The following is a 20,212-nucleotide window of genomic DNA, read 5'->3' as shown; positions in this document are numbered from 1 at the left end:
GAATTGAAATAGATGGTAGTAGAGATAGAAACTTTGTTAGCTTTAAAGTGTATGTGTGACAATTCCAGTTCTACCCCACTGGGCTGCAGATCTGGCTGTTTGCCTGCCGCTTCATGCACGGATAATGAAACAAAAACTTCCTAGACTTATTGAGGGAGACGGCTTGTCAGATTCAGAGAATTAGTTTAAAATTTTTCCTGTTATAGCCAAGATTCAGTGGCCCAGGGTCACCTAAGCATAAAAGCTGCCATGGTATGGGAACACAGGGACCTGTTCTAATTCTGTAGATCGAGCGGAGTTGGTTTGATAAATAGCAAAATCATCAGGATAGGAGGGAGTTGTAAATCCAAGCTACTGTTTTCTTGATTTAGAGTAAAGACTGTGACAAGGGCATAAATGAGCCAGTTTTCTGTTTTGTTTTTCTCCATACATTCCCATGAGTTTACAAAATGAGCAATGATAATTGTCATTTCTCCCTGTTTTACTCACCTTATATACCTTTTTCTTACCTTCTCTGAACTATGCTTAGTTCCAGGGGGCATAGAATAGAGTTTCGTATATACTCTTTTCTGTTTTTTTAAGGGCGGCACTTGTGGCATATGGAAGTTCCCAGACCAGGGGTTGAATTGAGCCACAGCTGCCGGCCTACACCACAGCCACAGCCACAGCTGCCAGCCTATACCAGAGCCACAGCCACAGCAACGCCAGATCCGAGCTGCGTCTGTGACCTGCACCACAGTTCATGGCAATGCCGGATCCTTAACCTGCTGAGCAAGGCCAGGGATCGAACCCGCATCCTTGTGTGATCCTAGTCAGGTTTGTTAACCGCTGAGCCACGAAGGGAACGGCTCTATTATACTCTTCATTTCATTTTGAGTCTGAGGAACTCTGGCTTATTTTGAAGAGAATGATGTAGTGGAATCCAAACTGAATTAAGAAATGTAGAATTACGTTTAAGAACCAGCATCAAGGATCCAGAAGTTTTGTGTCAATTTGTGGAGAAATGAGGGTCTAAAACTTTGCCTACATTTAGAAATGCCGTTTATTAGGTTGAAGAAGGGGAACATCTGTTAAAAGACAAAAATCTTTCCAATTGTGAAGTATACTGTAACTTAAATAGTGCCTGGTGACGTGGGAAGTTGATTTTGAAAGAAGCAAAGGGATAATAAAACTGTGTGACTAATTATAGATAAATGGAATGCAGGCATTTTTTATAAAGAATCTTGTTAAAATTTTTTGACAAGAGATTTTCTTTTTTTGCTGAGTCAACACCTCAGCTCACTGTGCCGTGCTGGGATGGAACCTGTGTCCCACGGCTCCCGAAACACCACCGATCCCATTGCACCATAGCAGGAACTCCACAAGAGGTTTTCTCATATGAAACTTTTAGATAAAACTTCTAGGTGTTCTCTTGTGGTGCTGCAGGTTAAGGATCTGGCATTGTCACTGCAGTGGCTTGGGTCACTGCTGTGGCATGGGTTTGATCCCAGGCTGAGGAACTTCCGCATGTCTCAGGTGAGTTAAGAATCCACCGGCCGCTGCAGTGATGAGGGTTCCATCCCTGGCCCAGCACAGTTGGTTAAAATACCCGGTGTTGCTGCAGCTGAGGCTGGGATGCAGTCCCTGACCCGGGAACTTCCATATACTGTGGGTGCGGCCATGAAAAAGAAAAAGAAGAAGAAAATCTTTGTGGCCTCGAGTTACGCAAAGATTTTTTTTTTTTCTTTTTGTCCGCACCCCTGGCATGTGGAAGTTCCCACGCCAGGGATCGAACTCATGCCACAGCAGCGACCCAAGCCCAGCAGTAACGCCCAAGTGTCCTTCACTGGTGAATGGATGAACAAATTGTTGTATGTCCATATAATGGATGCTACTTGCCAGCAAGAAGGGAGAATGTGCTGCTGATACAAGTAACAGTGTGAATGGAGCTCAAAAGGCAAAACTTTAGAGAAAGAAAGCACATCAGTGATTGTGGTGGAGAGGGACTGACTACAAAGGATTGTGAGGGAGTTCTGGGAGGGTAAATGTTTTGTATCAGATTGTATTTTGTATCATAACTATACAGTTCTCAAAACTCTTGACTGTCTGCTTTAAATTGGTATCTTTTACTATATTACACTTCAGTGAAGCTGATTTTGACAAGAGATTTTTTTTTTTTAACCAGTAATTTATCCAGGATTAGAAAGTGGATTTAGGAGTTCCCGTCGTGGCGCAGTGGTTAATAAATTCGACTAGGAACCATGAGGTTGCAGGTTCAATCCCTGGCCTTGCTCAGTGGCTTAAGGATCCGGCGTTGCCGTGAGCTGTGGTGTAGGTTGCAGACTTGGCTTGGATCCCATGTTGCTGTGGCTCTGGTGGAGGCCGGTGGCTACAGCTCCGATTAGACCCCTAGCCTGGGAACCTCCACAGGCCGTGGGAAGTGGCCCTAGAAAAGGGAAAAAGAAAAAAAAAAAAAAAAAAAAAAAGCAATGGATTTAGATTAGTTTGGATCTGAATTTGTTATAAGCATTTAAATAATTTTGAAATGATATTGCCGAATTGAGTTACAAAGAACTTACTAGTACTTATCAATGTTGAGTCAGGTTTGGGTTTCTATTGTTAATGAAAATAGATGGAAATAAAATACAAACTTTAATTGAAGAAGTCATTAGCTCAGAGAATGAGAGTTCCAAATAACTAAAGGAAAAAAAACCTTGAAGGCTGATTTTGAATTCCCTCTCTGGCCTAAATCCTTATGGGGTCTAATACAGTTGACCACTGGTTTCTAGAAATAGTCACTTCCTTTTGCCTCCAATAAATTACTTTTATAATTTTTCTCTTCTTCACTGACCTTCCTCTCCTTTTTTTGTGTTTTGTCTTTTTAGGGCCATACCTGCAGCATATGGAGGTTCCCAGACTAGGGGTCTAATCAGGAGCTACAGCTGCCGGCCTACACCACAGCCACAGCAATGCCAGATGCAAGCCGAGTCTGCGCCTATACCACAGCTCATGGCAATGCCGGATCCTTAACCCACTGAGTGAGGCCAGGGATCAAACCTGCAATCTCATGGTTCCTAGTCAGATTCATTTCCCCTTTGCCACAATGGGAACTCCAGATTGTTCTCATTCTAATTTGCAAGCTCCTTTTCGGGGGGAGTATAGTTAAAGTTGATCTCCTCAGGGTTCTGTAATTCTTTTTCTGGGTCTCTCTGCTCTCTATGGCAGTCTTTTCCCATTTCCCATGTCTTTTAACTGCCCTCAGGATCCTGGTATCTATAGTTCAGGTGCTGCTTTCCACTTGTCTTGTGGATATACTTACCTGGATCTCCTATAGAGGCTTTAAACTTAACACCTTCAGTTCTGCATTCATTATCTTTCTCCATAGTGTCTCTGTCTCCTCACTTCTCCACCATTGTTCATCCAGGTGCCTAAGCGTAGAAAATCCTGATTTGTCCTTAGCTTCTTGGTCTTGTTGATCTTTTCAGCCCCATAGACCACCAATCTTGTTGCTTCTAACTGAAATAAAGTATACCGTAGTCTCTACACTGTGGCTAGTGTCTAGGTAATCCCTTGGACCAGCAGCCTCTTTTTTTTTTTTTTGTCTTTTTAGAACTAAAAAGCATATGGCATATGGACATTCCCAGGCCAGGGGTCAAATCAGAGCTGTGGCCACACCTGATCCAAGCTATGTCTGCAAGCTACACCACAGCTCATGGCAACACTGGATCCTTAACCCACTGAGCAAGGCCAGGGATCGAACCTGAGTCCTCATGGACACTAGTCGGATTCATTACAGTTGAGTCACTACGGGAACTCCCCAGCATCCTCTTATCTTGTCTCTCAGCCATGGCCCATCTTAGTCTTCAGAGTCTCTTTCACATTTCCCCCAGAGTTACTTCTTTTTAAATGCGTGATCCTCCTACTCCCTTAGATAAAAAACATCTCTTGTGGTTTTGTTTTTGTTGTTGCTTAGAGTCTAACATGAGGTCATAGTCTTTAAAATTCCAAATTAAATATTTCTGAGCTCTCATTCTTCCTTTCCCAAGAATATCTGCCCCCCCCACCCCTTTCTGGGGGTTCTTGATGTATTAGTATTCCTGATTAAGAGTGTATGCTCTAGAATCATATTGCCTGACTCTTCAGTTGTCACCTTAGTGACTATAGGCAAGTAATTGTAGCTTTCTGTACCTTGTTTCCTAGTCTACAAGATATGGTTAACAATATGACTGCCTTATATGGTTGCTGTGAGAATTAAATGAGATAATACAGGAAACACTGCAAACAGTGCTGGCATACAGTAAGTTCTCAATACAGGTGGATTCTTGTTTTTATCATCACACTTGAAAAAATATCCGGGAGTTCCCTTCGTGGCTCAGCAGTTAACGAACCTGACTAGAATCCATGAGGACGTGGGTCCAGTCCCTGGCCTCACTTAGTGTGTTAAGGATCCGGCATTGCCATGAGCTATGCTGTAGGTCACAGATGCAGCTCTGATCCCGAGTTGCTGTGGCTGTGGTGTAGGCCGGCAGCTACAGCTCAGATTCAGCCTGTAGCCTGGGAACCTCCATGTGCTATGGGTGTGTCCCTAAAAGGACGGAAAAAAAAAAAAAAGACAAAAAATCCAGAAAACTTAGTATTTTGGATTGTTGCTGTTGTTATTTCCAAATGAGATTTCTCTGGGTATCTCATCTATCCTGATGAGGAAAAACTATGTCACTTTGCTGAACTAAGATCCCTCAGGTACGTAGTGCCACCTTCCTCATTCATTTGGGTTGGGTTGCTGTGTCTTGGGCACAAACTGCCATCGTAACCTGGCAACCTTGCAGCCTGGTTTGCACAGAGAGCTCTATGCCCTAGGGCTCTCCTTTGGTGCCAAGTCACCTGGGTCTAGTTTCCAGTCTCAACCAGTTCTCCCTTCCTTTACATTCCCAGCCTCACTCCCCACGAGCAGCTGAGTTCCTTCCTTTTCTTAGTGCATCTCCATTTTACATGAGGCAACTGAAGAGAAGCTAAGTAGTTTGTCCAGGATCACTTAGTGGTAAGATTCATGCTCTCAACCACTGCACTGCCTTGTGCTTTGAATCAGTCACCCTGGCTTGGCCCCAGGTGGTTTCCTAATGCTGAGCTTTTCATCACTATCTCTTCACTTAGTACTTTAACTTAGGCTCTTTTTCCTAGGATACTGGTCTTTTTTTTTTTTTTTTTTTTTTTTTCCCCCCCCACTTAGTACTTTAACTTAGGCTCTTCTTCCTAGGATACTGGTCTTTTTTTTTTTTTTTTTCCTTGCCTTGCAAATGCTTACTCATTCTTAAGTAACAGCCCCGTTGCCACTCCTGTGAAGACTTCCCCACTCAGGCAGTTACCCCTCTCCTTCCTTTGCCCTCCGCGCATTGTTTTTTCTCTCTTTTGTGGTACCTGCCCCAGGCTATTGTCCATCTCCCACATATTGGGCAGGGTTCATTGAGGTTAGGAAAAAGCCCCTGTCTTATATATCCTTGGCCTTTAGCACAAAACACCACAGATGCTCAAGAAATATGAAATGAATGAAGAATGAACAATACAGAGGAGCCTAAAAATATTGATAGTGAATTATAGTGAACTTGCTAAACCATAAGGTTTTGGCAAGTAATTTTAAGCTAAGAAAATACAGATTTCTAGGGATGGAGGAACATAGCAAAAAAAAACCCCCAAAAATGTGAGTCTGTGGACCAGGTGGTAATGGGGTAGTAAACCACAAGGTGAGTGGGGGCTGCCGAGCTCTTCAAAATTCTCCGCTCAGGTACCTTGAATAGTAGAGGGTAGTGTGCACGTAACCCTTTGGGGACTGCGAGCAGAGCCTTTCTTTCTCAACTGCCAAATATATGTGAATGCTTTGAATAGACCCATGTTTTACCTTTAAAAATTCATACATATTTTGCATTCTGTTTTACTATCCACAGGTTTGTTATAACATGAAAATGCTTTTTTTTCTCCCCACCGACATATTCGCTGCTAACTAGATGCAGCAGGGACATGTCCATCTCTCCTCTGTCTTCTAGCACATTCTGGCATGCCCCAGTGCCCAAATCTGGGAAGCACGGAATGGGGTTATAGTCTAATACCGCAGCATTCTAGCTTTCTGTGATTTGGGGGATTGTCTAGTCTGGAGTATTATGTCATGGAACCGAGGAGGCTGAGCTCATCTTGTCCTGACTGACGGGGCTGTTCCTGGAAGGCTGCAGTCCATTGGAGGCACCTCATTACCAGATCACTGGGGAACAGCTGGAGAGAGTTCACAGAAGACCCACAGGAATGATTAAGAGACTGGAGGGGCTGACTGATGAGGAAAGAATATAAATGAAAACTGTAGAACTTGGCTGAACCAAGGTAGCAGGAATACACACTGTATAAATATCTCAGGAATATAAACTTCATGGGACGGGGAGGGCAATCTTTTACGCTGCGATTTTGGGTGGGGAGAATAAACCAAGGGTGAAATTAAGCTAAGGAAAATGTAAACTAATAATCGAAAGTGTCCGATGGTGCACTTTATTTCTTGGCACCTCCTTAGTTAGATCGCTCTAACTTGAGGGCCTTTTGCTAATTGAATGATTTGTTTTTTTAATTTGATTTCTGTGGACTTGTGGCTGGTGCTTCTCTGTGTGGAAAATGCTGGAGATTACATCTTACAAAGCAGATGTGTTTCTTGTCCTGTCTTGTGCTGGGGGACTCAGTGGTTGACATCTGGAACTCCTGTGTACAGCTGCCACCTGTTTATGCACCATAATTCTGAAATGACTTTATATAGTTTTTTTTTTTCACAGTTTTTTAGAATAGCACTCTAAAAGTAGAGACTGAGTCGGTATGTACTGTAGTAATTTTAGAAACTCAGATATAGTATTTGGTCCCTGAAGTACTGGTTGGTTTTAGGAAATTACAGCCTTGATGAAATCCAAGCATGATTGTATGAAACACATACTTTGGGAAATTATTGTATAAAATTCCTATTTGGGGTATGGAAGGCATAAAACTTTTAAATAACAGTTGAAATCAGCCAGGAGAAACATTTGCATAATGTTGCCAGTAGTATAGCTCTTTCGCTAATCCAGGATAGTAGAACTGGAAGAATGTGATTTTTATGCTTTTTTGATAAATAAAAATGAGTTCACTTATACAATGCATTTATCTAGCTTTAAGACTAAGGCATCTATACCAGAGATCAGTAAACTTTTTGTAAAAGTTCAGGGGAAATTTTTCTAGGCCATCATACATCTCTGCTGAAACTACTCAACTCTGTATTGTAGTTCAAAGGCAGTCATAAACAAAATGTAAACAAGTGAACTTGGCTGTGTGTTCATTTTTTTTTTTTTACAAAAAAAATTTTTTTAAAAAACAAAAACTGGTGGCTGTCTGGATTTGGCCTGCAGTCTGTAGTTTGCCAGCTCCTCCTGCTATAGACCCTTGATCCTGAAAGCATGGTCTGTAGACCAGCAGCATCCGTGTTATCTGAGAACCTGTTAGAGATGCAGAATATTGGGTCCCTTCTCAGGCTGACTGCTCTAAAGTCTAGCCCATGCTTCTTTAACGTACATAGTAGTCACCTGGGGAACTTGTGAAAGTATGGACTGAGGTGACTTTCAACAACGTGCTAGCCACTGGAAGGCAAAGATGAGTAAGACCCAGTAAGCATTCTCAGAGGGTCCACAGTTCATTACGAAAGACTACTGCATAAACAAAAATTATAATACAGACTAATAAATGCTATAATGGAGATATCTTCCACATAGGGGTGTCATCAGGTTTTGCCTGGTGTGAGGAGGGCCCTCAGAAGGTCTTGGGAGTTGGACTAGGGGAGGGGATGGTGCTTGAATTGAGTCTCGAAGCTCAGTAGAGTCATTGAAGCATGGAGGGCTGGGGTAAGCGTGGTAGTTCATGGTGGGGCAGAGTAAAGATGATGTTATATCTAGGAGTTATTTGAATTAATAATTAAATGACTGATCACAGAGTTAGAGACCCACTGAAGTCATTAAGAATAGGAGTAAAAGTCTGGAGTTCCCATTGTGGTTCAGTGGGTAAGAACCAGACATGGTGTCCCTGAAAGTGTGGGTTCCATTACTGGCCTTGCTCAGTGGGTTAAGGATTTAGCCTTGCTGCAAGCTGCAGTGTAGGTCATAGATGTGGCTCGAATCTGGTGATGCTGTGGCTGCGGTGTAGGCTGGTACCTGCAGCTCCTATTTGACCCCTAGCTTGGGAACTTCCATATGCCACAGGTGTGGCCCTAAAAAGGAAAAAAAAAAAAAAAAGTTAAAGTCCAGTATGATCTGTTGTCTTTAGCTAATTTTAAAATGCTGTTTCCTTATTTGAAAAAGATAACTTGCCTATTCTCTCCTTTTTTTTTTTTTTTTTTTTTTTTTTGTCTTTTTAGGGCCGCACCCACAGCACATGAAAATTCCCAGGCTAGGGGTCAAATCAGAGCTGCAGCTGTTGGCCTACACCACAGCCACAGCAATGCGGGATCCAAGCCGCATCCCTGACCCATGTCACAGCTCATAACAATGCCAGATCCCCAACCCATTGAGCAAGGCCAGCGATTGAACTTGTATCTTCATGGACAATAGTCGGGTTCATTACTACTGAGCCACAATGGGAACTCCTCTCCTTTTTTTAGGGGAAAAAAAAAAAGGATATTTGTTTTCCAGAAATAGAAACTTTTTATATGTTCTTGTGTCATTAAGAGTTTGGAAAACACTTAAAGGTACAAGTAAAATATGAAAATTGCTTATAATTCCAAACACCAAGAGATGACCACAGTGAAGATTTTTATGTTCCTTTTAAAAAATAATAATAATAACTAATTTTTTGGCTGTGCCCATGGCACATGGAAGTTCAGAGGCCGGGGATCAAACCTGAGCCACAGCAGTGACCCAAGCCACAGAGAGCAGTGACTACGCCAGATCTTTAACTGCCAGGGTACCAGGGAACTCCTGTGTTGTTCCTTGTAGTCTTCTTTGTGTAATATGATATTTTAAAAAGTGGGCTCATGATGTGTAAATAATTTTATGCTTGCTTTCTCATTTAACATGTTATTTGTGACTCATTGTTATTATTTCTTAAAAGTGTCATTTTTTAAATGCTTGTATAGCATTCTAATGGCTTTCTTATAGTTTATGTAATTCTTCTCTTATCTGTGGCTGCTTTAAGCTGGCTCCAAATGCTAGTTGACCCAGGTTTTGGCTGATGTACTTGGCAAGTCTATCACCATATTTTAAAATAATTACATATAGTTATTTATTTTTAATTATAAAAAAATGCCAGCTTGTTTGATCTGGTGGCTTTCACTCATTCTGTTCTGCTCTTGTTAGCATTCTGTTTTCTTTCTTGGTTTCCCATGTCAGAGAGTAGAGTGATCATTAAAAGCAGCGAGTCTGAGTCTAGGTTGGCTGGGTTGACTCAACTCTGCTACTTCCTGTGGGTAATCTTGAGAAAGTACCTTGAGAGAGTGCCTCAGTTTCCTTGTGGCTAAAATAGGGATGATTGTTTCTATGTCTTAGGCTTGTGAGTTAATACACATGAGGCAGTGAGAACAGCTCCTGCCATGTGGAAAAGAACCGCCTCTTTTCATTTAGTGATCAATAGTTGCTTCTTGTGTGTTGTGTGGTGGCTGTTTCTGTGTGCCTTGCCAGACCCCCCCTTTATGCTGCATTTAGTTCATGAATGTCTTTGAGTTAGACTGACTTTACTGAACTTTATTACTCAGTAACTTTGTCTTGAAAGTTAACAAAAATTTCCCCCTCACTCCTAGTAGAACATTTTACTCTTTTAAAGATAAAAATCAGTATTGTTTACCCCTGTCTTGGATATGCATGCATGGACACAAAGGGAATAGACTGCTGAGGCTGATAGATGAGTGTTGAAACTCTCTGGTGGTATCCCCTTTGCAGCTGAGGATGATCTTGATTCCTCCTCGCCATATACAGCGCCCACTGCAACCTGGCCCCGCGTGCTGTGTCCTCTCATTTCTCTTCCCCTTGTTCCCATACCCTGTGCTCCAGGCCATTGAGCTGAAACTGAGCATGTGTTGTGATGAGGCACACTCTCAGTCTGCGCTCCAGTTTGCGTCTACTGAAGGGTTGGAATCATCTGAAGTGCTGGCGCTCCCTTCCGGTGGGGGTGGGGACGGTATCTGTCAAGGCAGTGAGATTGCCACTTGACTTTTCTTGTGGGCTTTTTTTTCCCTTTCTTTTTAGGGCCAAACCTGCAGCATATAGAAGTTCCCAGGCTAAGGGTCGAATCGGAGCTGCAGCTGCCAGCCTACGCCACAGCCACAGCAATGCTAGATCCAAGCTGCATCTGCAACCTGCGCCACAGCTTGCAGCAACATTGGATCCTTAACCCACTGAGCAAGGCCAGGGATCGAATCTGCATCCTCACAGACGCAATGTCAGGCTTTCAACCCACTGAGCCACAACGGGAACTCCCTTCTTGTGGACTTTTAATTGGGAAAACTTGGTCAGAGTTTACCTCCCCTTGGTTGTCTTTAGTGCCGCAGGGTTTCTGCTGTCTGTGCTACCTCCTTTTTGTTGTTTTCTGGGGGTTCTTTTTCAGAAGTCAAAACCTATTCCACTGACCCTTTTGTCTTTGTAGGGTAGGATCCCGAGAGAGCAGAACAGATGCATCCTTTGGCAGCTGATTGCGCCCTGCACTAGAGAGAAGCCCAGGGATGATATATTTGGGGATTATAGTTCTCCACCCTGGAATCCGTCCAGTTCATTCGAGAAACACTGACCTTCTGCTTTTGTGACACACCCTCACTGGAGGTCTGATGGACAGACACTTTCTCTTGACCTTGCAGCTGTTTTCTTTCATGTGGAAGTTGGAAGACAAGGTGAAACTGGCCAGAAGTTACCTGCCTTGGTGAATAGGAGTGCTCCTCTTGGTTCTCAGAACATGGGCCCTCGTTTAAAGGTAAGGCAATAGACTGGTTAAGGTTCACTTATTACTGGGCTGTGGACCATGGACTTGGTGATGAGTTTCTGAGCCTTTTCAGCAGGGGATGGCATTGATGTACATGGTTGCAGTTGGAGTTGCCTTTTTCCCAGCAGGGCAACTTAGAGTATGAAGAAATCAGTTCTCCATTTCTGGGAAATGACTTTTTCACAACTGATCTTCAATGTTAGGACTAAAATTTGTTTGCTATTGTAATTATAAATCTTTATACTCAAAAAATAAAAAGCAAGGAGTTTTAGAATATGTATATCAATCAACTTTCTGACATTCCCTTGAGACAGATTGCTGCAAGTATTTCCCCTTTCCCTTTTATAGGTAAAGTGAGCCAAAGTGCTGTAGTATTAAGCAACTTACCCAGGATCCTTTAGAAAGCAAGTGATATTTCTGCATTAGATAATTGGTACTGCATTCCATTTTCCTTTGTAATGCTTAATTTTTATTTCAAAACATTTTTGAAAGGGCCATAAGCATTTATCTTTCTAATTTTAGCCTCATGGTGAGATTCTTACAGGAAGATTGAGTAATGTTTTTCATACTTTCTTTTACCTGTTTTCTTAGATCTTTTCTCTTCCCAAATACTTTGCTATCCTTATGAGTCCACTCTTTTTCATGATTTACTGTTGTATGAGGTTAAGAACATTTGGCATCAGAATTAGACAAAGACTTGAGTCACTTAACCAGCTGGGCAATGTTCAGCAAGTCAGCTTTTCTAGCCTCTTTTTTTTTTTAAGTCTTTTTTAAGTCTTAAAAGGAGAATAATAATGCTTATTTTACCAAGTTGTGTTGGTTTCAATTACTTAGGCTAACACGTAAAACTGTACAGTGTTTGGCCTCTGGTAAGTAGCTCAATAAGGGGATTATAAGTGATGGGTTTACTACTTTGAGGTGGGTGGGAATAGAGACAGGGCACAACAGGTGTAGTAAGAGGACAGGAAAATGCCTAGGGAGCCATGAAATCTGGAGTAAAAGTGATTTGAGGGCTCACCCTAAAAGGAAACCCTCTACCAAGAGGTAAAGCTATGGAGGCTTTGCGACAACATCCAGAAAGGGGGGAAGTGCATAAGGAAAGGCAAGTTTAGAGTGTAAATTTTGCCATGGGTAAAATTGAGAGCTGGGTAAGTATTATTGGGGAGGCTTTTGAGAGGTATTGTAGAGAAGTGGGGTCTTTTTTAAAGATCATGTCAGTGAATGATGAATTGACAGAGCGAAAGCTCTGGTTTCAAGGAGTGGAGAGTTTGGAAAAAAGTAATAATTGGTGTGCTGAGTTTTAAATATTGGGCTAGAAATGCAGAGTTGACCTATTGGTGATCTAGGTTAGAGGGAGGTTTGGTTGAGAGATGAGTGAATGGGGGAACAAAATGAACGAGGACTAACAAGGTCAAGTTTATTGTCAGCCCTGAGGCCTGAGAGTGAGCTGTGAGGACTATGACTATTCTATACTCTTCCCCAGTACCTAGCATGTTAAGTAGGTACCCAGTATTTGTTGGATGAATTATTTTAGGATGAATTTTTAAACTCTTCAGTGTAAAAATTTTCAGACATAAAATTAAAATAATATAAAGAACTCCCTTGTAGGTACAGATTTTAGGTACAATCAGAGGAACCTTGCCTTTTGTAGTTCTGATGCATTTCCCATTGAATGAAGTGTGGGCCAGTAGAGAGATTCCCTGAGTTTCTTATTGGCTCTGAAGCAAAGGAGTAGCGATGCTGCTAGTACAATTGATAATAATTATAATGATAATTAAAACTGGGAACTCACTGTGTGCCAGGCACTCTTCTGGGCTGTTTATATGCGTGAGCTCATTTCATCCTCACAGGACTCCTATGAGGTATGCACAGCTATCATTCCCATTTGGTAGATGAGGAAACTGGCAGATTATAGAGAGATCAAATAAGCTGTCCTGGTCATCCTGTGAATGGCAGAGAATGGATTTGAACCCAGGTAGTTCTAGTTCTAGAGTCCATGCCCTCATCCTCTATTTTATTCTCTTTGCTATACTGTTTGATTGTAGAGAATTGATGGCTGTGGGGAGTTATATTGAAGCTCTATCACACTAAAGGAGATGGTGCCATAGAAATTATCAAACCTCAGCTCTTTTTATTCCTTTTAAAAGAAAGAATGAGTTTAGTGCATTATGGATTAGAGAGCATGTGCAGCCTATGCTGTCAAAACTCAGTGATAAGATAGGAACGTCATCACAGCAGTGAGAATTCTGAAGCTTAGGTCACCAGTGGCAGGCCTGGAACTGGTTTTCCAGGCTCTTACTCCTTGTCAGCTGCCTCTCACAGAAAAGGCTGTTGTAGTTGTCAGAGATAGTACATAGGAACTTTCCCAGCTCTCATGGCACTTGCCATAAATTTAACATTGCTCTCTTTCTTCCAAAGAGTAAGAGACTTAAGATCACAAGTCTGTAACATCAGCTACATATACTTCATGTTCTATTGAGTGTTCTAACTTTGATGAGGGCTAAATTTTCACATCCAAGATCAGATTGGATGGCATCCAGCTGAGGGAGTATCTGAGTTAAACCGTTGGGTTTGGTCCCACTGAGTCACCTAGTACATCATATAAGGCACAAACAGATGCTTTCTGGGAGATGATAGCAGATTTTCAGTGTAGGGTCCTTGGAGGTGAGACACTTGTTTGGGAAGGAGGCTCAGTAGTTGTGATTCTAAATTTTGAGTCAGTATGTTGTCTATATAATAGGCCCTTTGGGGAGCAGTTTAATCCATGTGTGTTGAAAGTGCTAATGTTCCACGTGTGGATTTCTTTTCTGGTAGGACTTTATACCCTAGTCTAAATAGGGATTTCTGTGAAACTCAGCATGATCATTCTGCAAATCTCTATGGATTCCATTGGGTATGTTGTTATCTAAGGATCTAGAGGCCATATTTGGTTACTCTTTCTCTTAAATTTTCCTGGCACAATTATATAGAAAAGCATACTCAATTAAAAAAAAAAGAGAACGTTGTTTTGGTTCCTTCCAAATCTGAGCATAGAAATTTTCAGCTGTCCTGACTTTAAGTAATACATTAATGCTAATAAAAGGTGCTGAGTTGTGATAACATTGATAACCTTAATATATATTAACTTGAAAAGAAAGATTACATTTAGTGCATTGTGGTTTGGAAAGCCTATGCTAAGGTCAAAACTCAGTGATAAGACAGGAACATTCATGTGCATTGTGTTTTTCCTTGGCAGTACCTTGGGTGGTTCAAATGAGTAATAAGTGTTATTCTGGAAATAAGTTTAATAACAGTGAGAGTTTCCCCTCAGACTCTGGCCCCCGTTTGAATTGTTCTGACCTTGGCGGGCATCCATCCCTTAGGATGCGAAGTACAGTCGTGTCCTCTGGTTCCCCTCCTTCCCTCTCGGCTGAGCTCATCCTCCACAGGGCCCATTAGTTTGTCTGATTGGAGTAACAGCAAAAAATGGCTTCTCTTACATGCCTACTGTTTATTATTGGGATGACCCAGAGTTCATTTTAATTACATACTGCCAACATGATGATAATAATACTTGCTTTTTAAAAATCCACATTTTATATAACTATTTCTACTTAGATGAATTACTTCCAGAAGGCAAATACAAGGGCAAAGTGAGTCCATTATCCTCTTTGCTTGTGTTAATTAGCGCCGCTTTGCATGGGGGAGGGAAACTGTCTTGGGGCCCTGGATCCAAGTAGATGAAAGCCATGTTATTGCATTTTGTAATTAGAAGTGGCTGTTTGTGGTATTCCTAGGGTGGTCGGTAGATTGGAAGTCTTTAGGGGGAGTGATGCAGTCTCTTTCTCTGAAATGTCGTAGGGCACCTGTCAAGCTAGACAGAGAGCAGGGATAGGAAGGCTGGAGGTGGCTGGCTCAAGCTGCATGCTCTGCTTTGTCTCTCTCTGAGATGGCTTTAAGAAAGAGAGGAAAAACTAAACAAGTTTTCTTTTGCAGCTGCAGCTGTGATCCTCGGCTGTCTGTTGGCATTGAAGGGACCTGATGTTTTACGTTATTGGTACGTTATGGAAAGAGCTGTCTTTAATTCTTTCTTTCTGTTAGGGTTGCTTATGTCCTTTTTGCCTCCTTGCCTATGCCTTTCCCCTTGAAAATAGACTTAGAAGTATTTCCAGTCGTGCCAGAATGTACCTTCACAGAGTTGGCAATGGAATTCATTCATTTGGGAAATATTCATTGAGTAATTATGGCCAGTGCCAGACACTGTTTGCTGCCTGATCAAAGCTGAATAAGGTAAAAGTCTGCCTCCATGAAGTTCATAACGTGAAGGGGGAGAAAAGTTGTAATGCATGCATGAATGCCCAGAAAAGGGAACCCCTAACTGAGGCAGGGATTGGGGACGGCTTTCGCCAAGTAGACAGGAAGAGGAAGAACGCACATTCTTTTTATTACTATCAGGGCCCAGCATGTGCAGGAAGGGTGAGGACAGGCATTATATGTGGTCCAGGTACAGAACAAGGGTTGGCAAACTTCTCCTGTAAAGCGCCAAAGAGTAAATATTTTCACCTTCCCAGCTCATACAGTCTCCATCATAACTACTGAATTTTGCTGCTTTAGCGCAAAAGCAGCCCTAGACAGTATGTAAATGAGTATGCAGGGCTGGAGTTCCCGTCGTGGTGCAGTGGTTAACGAATCCAACTAGGAACCGTGAGGTTGCGGGTTCGGTCCCTGCCCTTGCTCAGTGGGTTAAGGATCCGGCGTTGCTGTGAGCTGTGGTATAGGTTGCAGACGCGGCTCAGACCCCACGTTGCTGTGGCTCTGGCGTAGGCTGGTGGCTACAGCTCCGATTCGACCCCTAGCCTGGGAACCTCCATATGCCGCAGGAGCGGCCCTAGAAATAGCAAAAAAGAAAAAAAAAAAAATGAGTGTGCGGGGCTGTGTTTTGATAGGACTTTGTTTACAGAAACAGGTGATGGGTGGGATTTGGCCCAAGGACTGTAGTTTCTGCCCCGGGTATGGAAGTTCCTCTCTTTACCTATAGAGGTAGCGACCCAGACAATTCCATTGTCTTTGGAATTCTCTCTTGGGAGATGGCTAGCCTGTTCCAGGATGAGAAGCTTCATGTGTAACGGGCAGGTGGTATGTGTGTTCTCTCTTTTCTGTATAGGTGGCATCACAGTGTCTGTGGTTGCGTTCTTCTTCACAATTAAGTTCCTGTTTGAGCTCGCCGCACGTGTAGTCAGCTTCCTCCAGAATGAGGATCGTGAACGCCGAGGGGACCGGACTATTTATGACTACGTGCGGGGAAATTACCTGGATCCCCGGTCTTGCAAAGTCTCCTGGGATTGGAAGGACCCCTATGAGGTGGGCCACAGCATGGCCTTCCGAGTGCATGTAAGGGAATGTTTCTGTCTCTGTACCTGCTGGGGTTTCTGAGTCATTTGCTTTCCAGAGCCCAGTGCAGTCCGTTGGTGATGCTGGCCTGGAATGTTAGTACTTTCCCTTGTGTGTCAGCCCCTCCCAGGAACTTGGGAATTGTTAACATCTGAAGAGTCACAGATTTCTCTATCATTTTGGTTTAATAGGTGCTTAGCTTTGAAGCAGCATAAAGCTTAATGTTACCTTTTCAAAATGAGAAAAATATGAGGAAAGAGTAGGTATTGTAGATTAAAGATGGGCAAACTATGGCTTGAGAGCCAAATCAGGCCACTTCCTGCTTCTATAAATACAGACTTATTGGGGCTCAGCCACACCCATTCATCTTCCTGTGCTGCCTATGGATGTTTTCACATTCGAAAAGTTAACCACAGTTGAGTAGCTGTGTGTGACCTGCGAAGCCAAAAATATTTATCTCTGCCCCTGTGCAGGTTTGCTGCCCCCTGCAAGGACTTCTCCACTGCAGCCTTATGCTTGGCTTCATAGTCTGAGCCCCCCTAGCCTTGCCTAGTGTTTCCGTTCACTCACTGACTTACCTTTACATCTGGGTTAGTAGTGATAACATAATATTTTAAAATGGCGAGTAAGACAGGGGAGGCAGCATTAATGGTTCAGAAATGTCAAGTTGAAAGTGGTTCAGGGGAGTTCCCTGGTGGCCTCGTGGTTAGGAATCGGCACCTGCACCGCTGCTGCGCAGGTTCAGTCCCAGGTCTGAAAAAGTTAAAAAAAAGTTCAGTCCCAGCCAAAAAAGTTAAAACAAAGTGATTCACAGTGGTGTATTTTACCCCTTTCCTCTGAATAAGTTAAGAATGTGTTCGTGATTTAATGATTTTCTTTGGAGCATTGAGACAATTTGTTTTTCCTTGTGTGAGCAGGACTGCAGGAATGGGTGGGTTACAGGTATGCCAGCCACCTCCTCTCTCCCCACACTCTCAAGTTACCCGGAAAATGATTTTCTCCCCCTGCTCACTAATGGGTGCCCCTCTTCTCCCCACCGCAGTTATTCTATAAGAATGGGCAGCCCTTCCCCGCACATCGGCCTGTAGGACTAAGAGTTCACATCTCCCATGTTGAGCTAGCGGTGGAAATTCCAGTGACCCAGGAAGTCCTCCAGGAGCCCAGTTCCAACGTGGTCAAGGTTGCCTTCACTGTGCGCAGGGCTGGGCGATATGAAATCTCAGTGAAGCTTGGTGGATTAAATGTGGCCTACAGTCCCTACTATAAGATTTTTCAACCTGGTAGGTTCTTTTTTCTTGCTCCTTTCCTCTCTCTCCCTTCCTTCCTTTTTCTTTTCCTTTCATCTTCTCCTTTTTAAAAACCACACCTTTATTGAGATCTAATTCACATGCTATAGAATTCATTCATTTAAAATACACAGTTTTAAAAATTCATAGAGTTGCATAACCATCACCACAGTCAATTTTAGAGCAATTTCATCACCTTTCTCATCCTGTGCCCCTTCGAAGTCACTTCACATTTTCCTCCAATCCCTCAGCCCTAGGTAAGCACTCATCTACTGCCTCTGTGGTTTTGCGTACTCTGAGTGCTACGCTACTTTTATCTCTTAAAAGTGTGATCTTAACGTACGTGACCATTTGTGACTGGCTTGTTTCAGTTAGCAGAATGCTTTTGGGGTTTGTCCGTGCTATAGCAGGAATCAGTACCTCGTTTCTTTTCTTAAGTAATATTACAGTATATGGATTTATTACATTTTATTTATCCATTCATCAGTTGATGGACATTTGCGTTATTTTTGCTTTGGCTGCCGTGAATCATGCTGATAACAACATTTGTGCACAGTTTTTGTGTGCACCTATGTTTTCTTTTCTCTAGAAGTGGAATTGCTGGGTCATCAGCCTGGTAAGTCCTTAAGGGGTAAGGGTGCCAGAATAGACCAAAGGTAAAGTCTTCTGGTTTTTGAAACCTCTTCAAAAGCACCTTGACTTAATCCTTCCCTGCCTGCCCATATGTGTTTTATTACTTTTTTTTTTTTTTCTTGTCTTTTTAGGTCTGCATCTGTGGCATATGGACGTTCCCAGGCTAGGGGTCAAATCAGAGCTGCAGCTGCCGGCCTACACCACAGCCACAGCAACGTGGCATCTGAGCTGTGTCTGTGACCTGTGCCACAGTTCATGGCAACGTCAGATCCCTGACCCACTGAGCAAGGCCAGGGATCCAACCCGCATCCTTATGGATACAAGTTGTATTTGTTTCCACTGCGCCACAATAGGAACTCCCGCTAGTTGGGTTCTTAACCTACTAAGCCATAATGGGAACTCCCATTTACTTCTTACTGAAGAGTGTCTGCCCAAGCTTCTAGTATCTTAAGAATGGAGGCCTCTGTCTCTACTTTTTTACCCTCTCATGTCCTTTGTGTCAGATAATAGATGTTCACGGCCTTTAAAGCCTAAAAGTGTAATCTCTAGCTCCTGGTTCTGCAGCATGGTGTTTAGTGTGCTGAGACCCTGGCTACCCTGTGTGCCCTGTCTTGGCTGCCTTTTGAGGCTGTCACTAGATACTAGCTGGGTCAGTGTCCACTCTAGGAGTCAAACCGTAATGAGAAGGGTCTTAAGAAGCTTTGCCTGTCTGTGCTTGACTGGTCCTCAGTTTTCGTTCTCTTCTAACAGAGGAAGGCTCTGGACAAGGGGGCTCCCAAGCTTTCTCCTTCTCCAGGCATTTCCTCCTTTGCTTACATGACTCACGCACACTCTGCTTTCCATACGAATTAGCATCCCCACTCCCTGCCACCAGAGGAGAACCGGTAATATCTTTTTAATGTGTACCAGCCCTTTTATTTCATTTCGAGATGGTCGTAGATTCTCCTACAGTTATAAGAGATAATACAGAGAGCTCCCTTGTACCGTGACCCACTTTTCCCCAGTGGTGACATCTTACAGAACTGAAATACAAGATCACAGCCCGGGTACTGACTCTGATGCAGTCAAGACACAGACCGGTTCCATCCCCACAAAGACCTTTCATGTGGCCTTGTGACTGCCACACCCATTTTTCCTCCCTCATCCACCTGTTTTTTTAACCCCTAGCAGCCCACTCATCTCTTCTCCCTTTGTGTAATTGTGCCACTTCAGGAATGATCTATAAAGGGAATCATAACAGTATGTAACCTTTTGGTTAACATACCTTTCCTTCCCCCCACTCGGCAAATTGCTCTTGAGATTCATCCAGGTCGAGTATATCAAGAATTGGTTCCTTGTATTGCCGCGCGGTGTTCCTTTGTGTGCATATACCATGGTTTGTTTAACCATTCACCAGTTAAAGGGCATCTGGGTTATTTCCAGTTTTTGGCTGTTATGAACAATCTTATGAACATGCATGTATAGGTTTTTGTGTGTTCATAAGTTTTCATTTCTTTGGTGCAAATGCCCAGGAATGCAATTGCTGGGTAGTTGCATGCTTAGTATTTTTAAGAAGCCTACAAACTCTTTTCCAGAATACTCAAAGCATTTTGCATTCCTACCAGCAATGTATAAATGATTCAGTTTCTTCACATCTTGGCCAACATTTGATATTGTTTCTATTTTTTACTATAGCCATTCTGATCATGGTGGTGATTTTAATTTGCATGTCTCTCGTGGTTAACAGTGTTGAACATCTTTTCATGTGCTTATTTGCCATCGCTTGTGTACCTTCTGGTGAAATGTCTTTTCATGCCTTTTGCCCATTTTCTGATTAGATTTTTTATGATTTTTTTATGAGAGTTCTTTGTATATTCTGCATACTAGTCCTTTGCTAGATTATGTGGTTTGCAAATATTTTCTCTCAGTCTCTAGCTTTTCTTTTCTTTCTTTCTTTCTTTCTTTTTTTGCCTTTTTGCCGTTTGTTGGGCCGCTCCCACGGCATATGGAGG

General features: G+C 42.7%; 1 protein-coding gene across 33 annotated transcripts in view; it reads left to right on the top strand.

Moving 5' to 3' along the window:
* AREL1 (apoptosis resistant E3 ubiquitin protein ligase 1) overlaps positions 1–20,212 on the top strand; it is a 47,435-nt gene that overhangs the window by 6,349 nt on the left and 20,874 nt on the right. For 8 of the 33 annotated variants that reach the window (XM_084969709.1, XM_021099525.2, XM_021099527.2 and 5 more), the window contains exons 2-5: positions 10,603–10,923; positions 14,908–14,968; positions 16,076–16,302; positions 17,345–17,582. In XM_084969709.1, the coding sequence (XP_084825835.1) occupies positions 14,953–14,968; positions 16,076–16,302; positions 17,345–17,582 (481 nt within the window). In that variant the 5' untranslated portion in view covers positions 10,603–10,923; positions 14,908–14,952. The remainder of the gene's footprint in view (positions 1–10,602; positions 10,924–14,907; positions 14,969–16,075; positions 16,303–17,344; positions 17,583–20,212) is intronic. The other 25 variants (XM_084969710.1, XM_084969699.1, XM_021099528.2 and 22 more) reach the window with 5 other exon arrangements.

The sequence above is a fragment of the Sus scrofa genome, chromosome 7, assembly GCF_054392235.1.
Source record: "Sus scrofa isolate SSC_HxYL_T2T_F1_AM1 chromosome 7, Sscrofa_HxYL_maternal_Yorkshire_Landrace_v2.0, whole genome shotgun sequence".
Lineage (NCBI taxonomy): Eukaryota > Metazoa > Chordata > Mammalia > Artiodactyla > Suidae > Sus > Sus scrofa.
This window is presented reverse-complemented; position numbering and strand designations above follow the sequence as displayed.